Raw genomic sequence first — 12,638 nt, 5'->3', positions numbered from 1 at the left:
TCTACAGCCAATGAAAGAGCAAAGCGGTGCCGGCTGGGGTACCAATCAGGAAGCAGCGCGCAGATGACCCAAAGAGAACGCGCGTTTTGTGATTGGCTGGAATGCCCGGAAGGTGAGGAGAGGTGAGTGGGTGATGATGGAGAATAAGAAGGAGGAAGAAGACTGTTGCGCCTGACAACCAGGAATTCACAGAGGAGGGACTGATACTGATGGTTGGCAGGAGTGACACTTCTCCCCCCCCCACTTTACACTGAGGACTTGTCAGCACTGAGCTGGGCAGTCCTAGGAGGTGACTGGTCCTCTGAGGAGGTCCCAGGCTGCGCCCCCTCTTATCTCCAGCTGTTCTTTGGCTGAACCTCCAATAACTGTTCAGTGTGGAGAGATTTTGTCTGGTAGAAGGAACCCCGAATACCGGGAGAGAAGGAAGGAGCAGTGTGACAATCACATGATTGTCAGCCAATGCAGTACAACACAAACCATGCCATGGACCACCTGCTGAGAGACCAGACCCCTCCCCCATTCAGCCCTGTACAAATGTGTGTACTGGAAGATCTCTGTGGGCACAGATCGATCTCCTTGAATGGCCTGTGATCAATGTTGTGGCCGTATTCTCCCCTGGCTCCTTCACATGACCACAGTAAGATCGGCAACACGTGCATGCTACCGCCACGTGCAGAACACCGTGTGTGCGTCTGTTCTGTGCAGTGCCAGTCATTTTGAATGGCTTCTTACGGCCCATCCATGAGGCAGCACCCCACAAAGCACAATGTGCAGAGCTCTGCACACAATGCAGCAGGGCCTATGTTTTCCTGTGTTGAGGCACCGTACAGCCCACTGCCTAAAGTAACCATGGATGGAAATGTGTGCCCGGAATGGTCCCCCAGCGTACGGATCCGTAGACGGCGTGCATCACGAAGTCTGGACTGAGCGTGCTGTCTTCTCTTTGTTTTGTGACTTCCACACAGCTCATCCTGTTATAACACTTTCCTGTTTCTCCATGTTTTTGTTTTTAGATCATTTTTTTTTTAAATGGCAGATTCTTGGGGGGACTGACATTTCCCTGGAGAGGTCCCATGATGGCGGTTTCAGAGCCAGATCCCCTCAAACTGTATGGGACGACATTTGCATGGTGGCCAGATTCCCTAAGGCTCTGGGGGAGCCGATATTTCCATGGAAGGGCCCTGTGATTGTGGTCTCAGAGACAGATCCCTTTATGCTGTGGGGGCTGACAATTCAGTGGAAGGGTCTTATGATGGTGGTCTCACAGGCAGATCCCCTCAGGCTGTAGGGGAACTGACATTTCCCCTGAGGGGCTCCCTGATGGCAGTCTCAGAGCCAGGTCTCCTCAGGCTGTAGATGACATTTTTCATGGAGAGGCCTCATGATGGCAGACTCAGAGCCAGAGCCTCTCAGGCTATAGGGAGACTGACATTTCCATAAAGGGTCTCCATGATGGCAGTCTCTGAGCCAGGTCCCCTCAGGTTGTAGGAGGACTGACATTTCCATAAAGGGTCTCCTTGATGGCAGATTCTGAGCCAGGTCCCCTCAGGCTGTAGGGAGACTGACATTTCCATAAAGGGTCCCCATGATGGCAGTCTCTGAGCCAGGTCCCCTCAGGCTGTAGGGAGATTGACATTTCTATAGAGGGTCCCTATGATGGTGGTCTCAGAGGCAGTTGCCATCAGGCTGTAGGGGCTGACATTTCCACGAAAGTACTCAGTGATGGAGGTCTCAGAGCCAGATCCTCTAAGACCGTGGGTGGACAGATATTTCTTTGGGGGGGGGGGTGCCTCAATATGGCAGTTCCAAAACCAGATCCCCTAAGGTTCCGGGGGATCTGACATTTTAAATGGTAAGGACCCATGATGGCGACCTCAGAGCAAGATCCCTTCAGGTTGTGGCGGGTTTCGGCACTTCTATGGAGTGGCTTTTTGATGGCAGTCTCAGAGCCAGATCCTCTCAGGCGGTTTCTATCATCTTGTAGTAACCCTTACAACTGATTGGCAGCCATCCATTCAATTGATGCCACCGCCTTTCCACCACAATTGTGAGACCATCACAATTGATGTGATATTTACACTTCTCTCCATGTCCCCTGGGTACTCGCAGTGGATGGAAGTCTGTTGACAGTGGGATAATTGGGGAGGAGGAAAAAACATGCCATGGGGCTCGTTGTAGATTGTTGGGAACCTGCAAACCCACAGCTGTGACATGATCCGATATGGTAAATCTTGGCAGAATATCCCAGATAGCTGCCCATTGGACATTTACACTACATTATAAGGATATTGCATTCATGTGACCGCTATCACTGCATTTTAGCTATGGCTACATCCTTTTCACACTCCAGGCTGGTCTCTGCATATCAATATACAGAGACAATGTGTGACATAATCCAAGCTTTCTCCATGGGCTGTACAGTGTGGGAACTGAGGCTGGATAGAATTCTTTCTTACTCGTATAAAAAGGAAACCTGATGGTTTTGTCTTCTCTGCTTACAGTGACACAATTAGAGAAGAGAACATGGCGTCTGATGATCTGTCAGGTACGTTTTCTGCTGTCATTGGGCCAGAGCTGGACGAATATCCAAAACTTGATTACTGATCCACCAGAAAAATGGCAGCTGACTCCTGGATTGCTATGTTTTATATTAATTAGTGATGCACCAAAATTAAAATTCTGGTGCCGAAACTGAAAATTCAAAATGCACTTGGCCGAAAACCGAAATGCGCAGTTTTTAACAATGAATATAAATTTTTTGGAAAAAAATACACTTTCATTAAAAAAAAAACAATATATACCCCCAGTTTTTTGTAAAATATGAAAGAGGATGTTACGGCAATTAAATAGATACCCAACATGTCACGCTTAAAAATTGCGGTACTTAAAACTCTCCATGGGTGATGCTTTAAAAATTTCTACAGGTTAGCAGTGTGAAGTTACAGAGGAGCTCTAGTGTGAGAATTATTGCTCTTGCGCAGAAGTTTGTGGCGATACCCCATGTGTGTGGTTTGAACACCATTTACATATGTGGGTATGGCCTATGTATGTGTTGACCACTATGTGCGAGGACGGGGGCACTTTAAACTTTTTTTTTTTTTTTTCTTTTAAATTTTTTTTTTCACTGTTCCTTTTAAAATAGTTTAATCACTTTTATTCCTATTACAAGGAATGCATGCATCCCTTGTGATAGAAATAATTAGTGATAGGTCCTCTTTATGGAGAGAGATGGGGTCAATAAAACCCCACATCTCTCCTGTGCAATGTAAAGCACTGGATAAAAAAAAAAGCATTGATCTAGTGCTTAAAAAAAATAAATAAATAATGGCCGGAATCGGAAGTGACATCGCTCCGGTCCTCCAAGGGCACAGAGATGAGTGGAGGCCATCTTTCCTTCACTCATCTCTATGCCCAGCACCGGGATCGTTCGATAGTTTCTCAGGTTAGGCTGAGAACTACCAAGCGGCGGCCGGTAGCGGCGACGGCAGGTGGCGAGGGGCGGAGTTTTTTCGGCACTTGTATCTGCTTTTTTTCATATTGGCCAAAAGGGTTGTTTTCGGCCGAAACGTTTCGGCCACCGAAATTTCGGTGCATCCCTAATATTAATACCGGGCAGTTAATGTCCCTTTTCATGCTCGGAGATGAGACCTAATCCAGATGTCTTTAAAAATATGTCCATCCCTGAAGACTCCATGAAATGGAGTGAGGAAGAATTAAATTGGATATAGGAAAGAGTGCAGTACTCTTGCAGTCATATTACTTCAGGAGAGGAGAGTATTCCAGAAGAGGAGAGTTAGATAGAGGAATGTGCAAAGTCATCCAGCAGTACAGATTATTGCAGAAGAGAGTTCAGTTGGGTACACACTATAAGAAAATCAGAAGACAAATTCCAGACGAGGAACAATTTGTTGATAATTTGATCATTTGTATAGTTCTTTCAACAGCTGATTCTGACTGGATTGAAAAAAAAAGGTGCAAGCTAGAACATTTTTATTGTACGCAAACACAATGTCCGATTTTTGCTCAATGTGTACAGTAATCATATGGAAGTAATTGAATAGAAAAAAATGATCAGAAACAAAGGACAACCTGGAAGAAAGAAGCAATGGTCATAGAAATTGTACACAAGAAAGAACGTTTGTCTTTGTAGTCTGAGAATTTTTGTACAATTTAATACCTTTGTTGGTTACATACTGATCCACACCTTTGTGGAAAATCAGTTGATCGTTTGTCCAATTTTTTCAGTGTGTGTACCCCACTTTTGACAGTGGAGGTAGCAGAGTATTTCAGTAGGGGAGATTATAGAGGAAGGAACAGAGTCCTCTAGCAGTGACAAGTGTTTCAGGAGAGGAGAGTTGGCTAAATGAATGAGCTTTGCAGAGAAATGTAAATTATCATTAGTAGGACAGTAACATGCATTGCTAATAGTGACTGTATTACCTGTTTACAGCTGGAATTTGCTCAGTGGTTTTCCTGTTTCATCACCAGTGTATATATTTGTTGACTTGCATAATGATGGAGGTGCCTCCACAGAGGGTGGTTCCCCCTCTAAGTGTTTCTCGCTCTCTGGTGTTTCAGCACTGGTGGATGAGTTGGAGGAGGTCAGCACAGAATTACAAGCCATTGAGGTGCAGATTCATGAGCTGGTGGAGAGGCAGCAGGAATTAATGCAGAGCAAGAATAGACTGAAGAAGAAGATCCAGACACTATCGGAGGATGCTGAGGCTGGGGCCAGCACTCAGTCTACAGACAATTGGAACAAAGAAGGTGAATTCCACCATCAAACTTCATTCGGACTCTGTAAATTGTAGTTTATTTTTTTTTGTGTCGTAATTTTTATCTAAAAGTAATTTTTATATGGTCATTGTTCAGATCTTCATGACTTCTTCTGATTCTCACATTTAGATTCTTCCTCTTGTGTTTAGGAATAGTTGGGCTAAACCTTTAATTATGAACAAGGATTTTACAAAAAAAAAAATCACATTTTGTCTAGCAGGCCTTCTTGGTTTTTGGTAGCTGACAGATTTTAATGCCTGTCTAATGGCCAAATCTGCTAGTATGGAAATTGAAGAAATTGAATGGGAAATATGAGCTTCATTTTGGAAAGATTGTTTTAGGAAGTGGTGTGCTATTCATACCTCTATGTCAGTAAACTAGTGATGCTTAAGGAGATTGAAGGGGTGAGCTGTGGAGTAGAGGGAGAGAGATTTAGGTGTCATGATATTAGATACTGTGGGTGTCTGTCAGCTGACCCAGGGAGGAGGTATAGATAGAGAATAGAGGGGGTCATTTGACATAACTGTGAGTGGTGTTGGTTCTGTATGTGGAATTACTAGTGGCTGAGTGGGTCCAAAACATCCCTTTTAATAAATAATTGTCCTGTGTTGCATGTATACTATCACACTGACCTTGTCAATTTTCTTTCATCAGACTTTGTTTGGTCGAAGAACGTTAGGGAGGAGCTGTGCAATTCCTTCCAGTTGGATATCTTCCGGAACTTACAACTAGAAGCCATAAATGCCACAATGGCTGGGAAAGACGTTTTCCTCATCATGCCAACTGGAGGTGGGAAGAGTCTGTGTTACCAACTGCCGGCCGTGTGCTCAAAAGGTGAGGGTGGTGAGCTGGGGATCTTCCACATTGTCTTTACTTTGCAGCATTGAATTGTACGGGATTGGAATTGCCTGCTAGTAAACTGCCAGGGAGCTCACACATCTCTCTTTGCGTGTGTAGTCAAGATACTACAGGAGCAGAGCCTTCATATAGACTAAGAAAGTTGGTAGAGGGAGGCAGAACAAGCCGCTCCAGCTCTGCTGCTCTTCCACAGCATAGAAAATGGACTATATCGCTCTTAATTTACTATGGGGCTTGTGCCTTTCAGTTTTCTCCATTTAGAAGGAAGGCACAGGCTTTATGCCTTCACCACTCTCTAACTCCCACCACTGTCTCTGGTCTATTTATAAACCTACAGTAGTGGGTATACCGTCTTTGAACTCCCAGTACTTGTACACAGTGCTTTATGTGTGATTCCTGAATCCCTCACTCCTGTAGCTAATTAGGTAATGTTAGCGGTATGGGCGAGTGCAGCACATTCTTGCTAACATAATGTTAGTGTCTGGCTTTCCCCACCCAACCAATATTAAAGAAAAAAAAAAAAAATCTCTCTTTCTATAGAATACATAAAACCCTGCTCTTTCTATGTATGTGACAATGAGGCCTTATTTTCTTGTCATGTGGGGAGAACTCTCCTAACTTTCTCCTCCATTTTAGGTTTCACACTGGTGATTTGTCCACTTGTGTCCCTGATGGAAGATCAGCTGATGGTACTGGAGCGATTGGGGATCTCTGCCACCTCCCTGAATGCAGCAAGCAGTAAGGTCAGTACTCCAGTACTGTAAGGTCAGTAAGGGGCAGCACAGTGGCTAAGTGGTTAGCACTTGCACCTAGCAGCGCTAGGGTCATTGGTTTGAATCCCAGTCACAGCACTACCTAAGTGGAGTTTACATGTTCTCCCTGTGCCTGTGTGGGTTTCTTCCAGGTACTCCGGTTTCCTCGCACACTCCAAAGACATGCTGGTAGGTTAATTGGCTCCTGTTTAAATTGGCCCTAGTATGTGTATGTATGAATGTGAATTAGGGACTTTAGAATGTACGCTTCTTGATGGTTAGGGGCTAATGTAAATGTACATTTATATATGTAAAAGTGCTGCGCAAATTGACGGTGCTTTATAAAAACATGTAATAAATAAGGTCAGTACTCCAGGAATGATGTATGAAATCAGATCTTCAAGTCAATGGCATATATAACCATTTTGCCTCTCTGGACGTACTATGTATATCTAGAGCAGCCTTTCCAAACCTTTTTACCCCAGAAAAATCCCTAAGGTTTTGGGGATCCCTTGTTAAAGCCAATTAATAGGGGGGCAATGGGGAAAATGCCCATTACGTTTTTAGGAAGAATGCAGTCTTTATACTTGTGTTAAGAATGCCATCCTTTAAGTGAAAGTTCACATTTCATAGAAGGTACTACCCTACCTTGTCTCCATAACCAGGATGTCACCTACCCAATGCTATCACATAGGGGGCTTTTCTCCCCATGTGAAGGCTAAATGGAAAAAAAGGGGAAAAAATATCACTTGCTAAAAACTTTAAAAGTAATTCCATCCCTCTGCACACACCCGCAAACGCATACTGTTAGGTCCATATATATTTGGACACAGGCACAATTTTTAGTTTTTTCAGGTATTTACCAAAACGTATTCGAGCTATGGTTATATAATGGATATGGGCTGAAAGTGCACACTCTCAGGTTTAATTTGAGGGCATGTACATCCAAATTGGATGAAGGGTTTAGGAAACAGGAATTACAGGTCTTAAGAGTAGCCATGCCCCCTTTTTCAAGGGACCAAAAGTAATTGGACAGTTGAACCAAAAGCTGTTTCATGGCCAAGTGTGGGCTACTCTTTCATTATTTCTTCATCAATTAAGCAGGTAAAAGGTCTGGAGTTGATTCTAAGTGTGGTATTTGCATTTGGAATCTGTTGCTGTGAACCTACATCATACTAAAACTAAACAAATCCATCGGAGTGATAGCAGTAACATTAGGAGTGGCCAAATCAACAGTTTGGTACATTCTGAGGAAAGAATAACGCACTGGTGAGCTCAGCAACATAAAAAGGCATGGACGTATACAGAAGACAACAGAGATGGGTGATCACATAGATATCCTCTCTATGGTAAAGGAAAATACATTCACAACATCCAGACAAGTGAAGGACACTCTCCAGGAGGTGGGTGTATCATTGTCAAAGTCTACAATCAAGAGAAGACTTCACAAGAGCAAATACAGAGGGTTCACCATAAGGTGCAAACCATTCATAAGCCTGAAGAATAGAAAAGCCAGATTAGACTTTGCCAAAAAGCATCTAAAAAAGCCAGACCAGTTCTGGAAAAGCATTCTTTGGATGGATGAAACTAAGATTAATCTGTACCATAATGATGGGAAGAAAAAAGTGTGGAGAAGGCTTGGAACAGCTCATGATCCACAGCACACAACAATAGCTGTAAAACATGGTGAAGGCAGTGTGATGGCATGGATTAATTCTGCAGTGTTTAGAGATATACTGTCAGCCCAGATTCAGCCAAATGCAGCAGATTTGATTGGACGGCGCTTCACAGTACAGATGGACAATGATCCAAAACACAACTGCAAAAGCAACCCAGGAGCTTTTGAAGAAAAAGAAGTGGAGTGTTCTTCAATGGCCGAGTCAATCACCTGATCTCAACCCAATTGAGCATGCATTTCACTTACTGAAGGCAAAACTAAAGGCAGAAAGACCCACAAAGAACAACTGAAGACAGCTGCAGTTAGAGCCTGGCAAAGCATCAGAAAGTAGGAAACCCAGTCTTTGGTAATGTCCATGGGTTCCAGACTTCAGGCAGTCATTGCCAGTAAAGGATTCTTGACAAAATAATAAAAATGAACATTTTTATTTGATTATATTCATTTGTCCAATTACAATTAAGCCCCTGGAGGGACTGTGTATACAAATGGGTACAGTTCCTAAAATTTGTACTTGATATTAATGCTCAACCCCTTGAATTAAAGCTGAAAGTTTGCACTTCACATTCATTTGGATTGTTTCGCTTTAATTTATTCTGGTGGCATACAGAACCAAAAGTATGAAAATTGTGCCTGTGTCCAAATATATATGAACCTAACTGTATGCAAGGTGAACACATGTATGTAAACAGTGATTGCACCACACATGTTATATATTGCCATAACATTGGAGTGACAGTAATATTTCTAGGGCTGTTATTTATGGTTTACTCTAAACTGAAGAGCTGTATTAGGTGCCATAATTTTTCACCGTTTTGTTGGCGGATGCAGTTCTGAGGCTCAACACGTTTGGTATCTATTTACGCTATACTACCTCATCTGTTGTAGAAAAAAAATTAGGGATGAAATTGCATTTGTGTGCAATAAAATTAATTTTCATGTATTTCTTCCTGAAAATATAGATTTGATAAACAGTTGCACAAATATCATACAACATATAAAATGGCAACTACTATAGTCTATTCTACAAGGCCTCTGCTTTCAGAACACATAGTAATTTTAAAGCCAAAAATACAAACTTGTTTTTGTATAATCTTTCAGTCGAGTACTATCAAACAGTTTAGAGGAAGAAGTAAAAAGAAAAATCTTAAAACGCATAATCAACGCATGTGTTTATCGCATGCACCTAATGACATTTGGAAACATGCAAACTCATCGGATATTATGAAGACAATTAAAGTTTTGCCAGATATACCACCCCTGCAATTGCTACATGAAATTATTCAATGGTTGCATATTCATAACAAGGTTGCATGTACCATATTCTGCATTCAACCACCTCTGTGTAGAACTTAACTATGAAGGCACTAAGCGAAAAGGAGGGATAAGGAAACAAATGTTGGTTAGGACTGGGAAAGAAAAAGAATAAACAAAAACATGTACCAAAGTGGGGGTATATTTCAGGATCCATAACTATGCTAGATGTTTCCATACTGGGTGTTAGAGCAGTACAAATGAAAATGCAAAAATTTATAGTAATTCCACCCCCAACTCCAACCCCCCACCACGCCACCCCCCCCCCCCCCCATTCGTAAGTCTTTTTAACTTTATAGAAGTCCTCCATCTGGCTCTTTTTTTTTTTTTTATATGCTCCTAAATCTCCAATATATACGGCTTCTTAATGAATAAATGTACACTCCGGTTCCATTATGTGGTAGAATAAAAGCTTGGCCGACGTTTTAGTGAAACACCTGAAGGATAAAGTGATTCCTGCTTGTAGAGAATCAGACAGTAAGTGTATAAGTATAAATCTGTCCATAACACTGCCCCAAACTACATCACCGACCTGATATCCAAATACCACCCAAAACGTACTCTCCACTCCTCACAAGACCTCCTACTCTCTAGTTCCCTGGTCTCCTCCTCCCATGCCCATCTCCAGGACTTATCCACGGCTTCCCCCATCCTCTGGAACTCCCTACCCCAATCCATCAGAATATCACCTACTCTCCTCCTTTAGGCGCACCCTAAATTGCTGATTTCCTCCACTCTTCCTACCAGTCCATCCCCCACAGCTATTCCTCCCATACCACTATCCCCTCCCTCCTAGATTGTAAGCTCCAAGGAGCAGGGCCCTCGAACCCCTCATGTATAGTATTGTTATTGTACTGTCTTGTGTATTGTCTCCCATTGCAATGTACAGCGCTGAGCAAACTATTGGCGTTATATAAACACTGTATAATAATAATATAAGTGATGGTTTCCTTCTGTGTGTGTGTGTCAACTCCAGGAACACTGGAAGTGGGTGCACAGCGAGATGATTAACCGCAATTCAAAAATGAAAATCCTGTATGTCACACCAGAGAAAATTGCCAAGAGCAAACTGTTCATGTCACGGCTGGAGAAGGCCTATCAGGCAGGGCAGCTGGCGAGGATTGCAGTAGATGAGGTTCATTGCTGCAGCCAATGGGGACATGACTTCCGACCAGGTGAGAAATGCAACGTTATCGCCTATTTAAACTGGTGACAAGATGGAAAGCTGATAGTGCCCATGGCAACTGATCCAAATGCAGCTTTTCTTTATACGATTATTTAGAAAATGTGTTAGAGTAAAAATACTTATGTTAGTTAAAACCGTTTTTGAAATTAATTAAATGAAGATTTGCTAGGTTATAGGGAACATCTAGAAATGTTCTAAGACCCCAATTCACTGTTAACTAAACTGATGACCTGTGAAGGCTTTTAAAACATCGCTTATAGACCATTTTGAATACTGTATTTTTTCACGTACACAGTTTCTGTGTTTGGCATATTGGGTATATACAGGGGTTTGACAAAAATATGGAAACACTACATGATTTTCAGGAGTGAAATTAACAACATGTTTCGTGTTAAAAGCTGAAGTGATGTAGCATTCTTTTGCTTCTGCTGTGTGATGAGACACCCAGCTAACAGGTGGGAAGCCTCACTTTTGTCATTCATTGCGTGCTTTATGAGTAATACTGAGTCATGTCAGAGCTTGCTGAGCTTCAAAAAGGACAAATTATTGGTGCCCACTTAGCTGTGGCTGAAGTTGCCAATTTATTTGCCGTGTCACGAGGTACAGTATTAAAGATTCTGATGGCATATACAGTTTCCCGGAAATTGTCTGATAAGCATAAGAGCGGTTGACATAAGTCAACTGACTGAAAGAGAGACAAAAGGACATTGCTCAGGATTGTGACCTGAAATAAGAAAACAACTGCTGCAAAAGTGACTGCAGAGCTCAATCTCAGTCTTCCAAAGCTGTGAAGGGAGCTCCATAAGCAAAACATTCACGGATGAGCTGCAATTTCCAAACCACTAGTGACCGATATTAATGCTCCGAAGTGGAGAGAGTGGTGCAACAGGCATAAATCGTGAAGTATCGATCAATGGAAGACAAATATGGTCCGATGAATCAAGCTTCACACTGTTACCAACCACTGGACAGGTTTACGTGTGGCGAACACCGTCCCAAGCTTATGGCCAGGACTGTCTTGTGCCAATGGTAAAATATATTGGTGGCGCAATCATGGTTTGACCAGCCATATCTTGGCATTCTGTAGGCCCCATTATCACCTTGAAAGTTAAGAGTCCCTGCCAGCTACTATGTACAAATTGTGGCCGACTATGTGCACCCCATGGTGTAGACATTGTTTCCCGAAGACAGCGCCGAAGTCGCTGGACCTCAGTATCATAGATCCACTATAGTCAATTTTGGAGAACAAGGCTGGGGCTCGTTTTCCACCTCTGGCATCTCTATGTGAACTGGAATGATTTTTGCATGAAGAGTGGTATCCGATTCCATCATCTACCATTTCGTTCTTTTACCTGGTGTTTCCATAATTTTTGTTCAACCCCTGTATTTACTTTACTGAACCTCTCCTTTTAAATTTTGCCAAAAAAATTGAGATGATATTGTGTATGTCAGGCATAACTAAATAATGGAGCACAATCTGGACTGAATCACTGTCCCATCTGGACCTGCGTTCGAGCCATTTAGAAGCTAGTTCTGTCTCCCAGCCTCTGCTGTTGTCATCACAGCAGAGCGGGAGGCAGGCTAGACAGAGCAAGAGGCACAGTAGCAATGCATGGAGGGTGGCAGTGGGAGCTGGCCAAGATAACATTGCAGAATAACTAGCCGATGATTGGGTGCTAGGACACAGAGTAGTCCTAACAACCAATTGCAAGTTTATTAATATGCAAATTTAACTTCGGTAGCTCCTACTCCCACCCTCCATGCAGTGCTATTGTGTGCCTCTCACTCTGCCTATCCTTCCTCCTGCTCTCTGCTCTGTGTACCTGTCAGGTAGTGGAGTTAGGGAGGCAGAGGACCTGGCATTGGTGGATGGGGAAGCAGGGGGGATGTTTGATGTTGAGGTACAGAGAACTCTAGCTTGGGGTTGTGATGTAAAGGGGCAGAGATCTCTACTGTGTGTGCGTGTGTGCGTGTGGGGGGGGGTTATTTAAAGGGGCAGTGGGCCCTGCTGTGGGGTTGGTGATGTAAATGGACGGAGAGCCCTAGTGGGGGGGGTTTGATGTAAAGGAGCAGAGAG

At 43.1% G+C, this 12,638-nt stretch overlaps 1 protein-coding gene across 4 annotated transcripts in view; it reads left to right on the top strand.

Annotated features, from left to right (window-relative positions):
- Nucleotides 1-89: 89 nt before the first annotated feature.
- RECQL (RecQ like helicase) overlaps nucleotides 90-12,638 on the top strand; it is a 32,461-nt gene continuing 19,912 nt past the window's right edge. The window contains exons 1-6 of one of the 4 annotated variants that reach the window (XM_089689122.1): nucleotides 90-122; nucleotides 2,502-2,545; nucleotides 4,579-4,767; nucleotides 5,431-5,610; nucleotides 6,271-6,377; nucleotides 10,352-10,550. In XM_089689122.1, the coding sequence (XP_089545248.1) occupies nucleotides 2,524-2,545; nucleotides 4,579-4,767; nucleotides 5,431-5,610; nucleotides 6,271-6,377; nucleotides 10,352-10,550 (697 nt within the window). In that variant the 5' untranslated portion in view covers nucleotides 90-122; nucleotides 2,502-2,523. The other 3 variants (XM_089689120.1, XM_089689121.1, XM_089689123.1) reach the window with 3 other exon arrangements.

Source organism: Staurois parvus, unplaced genomic scaffold (genome assembly GCF_062004578.1).
Source record: "Staurois parvus isolate SC_StPar_1 unplaced genomic scaffold, SC_StPar_1.0 ptg000469l, whole genome shotgun sequence".
NCBI lineage: Eukaryota > Metazoa > Chordata > Amphibia > Anura > Ranidae > Staurois > Staurois parvus.
The sequence above is the reverse complement of the archived record's forward strand: the minus strand, read 5'-3'. Positions and strand labels throughout refer to the sequence as shown.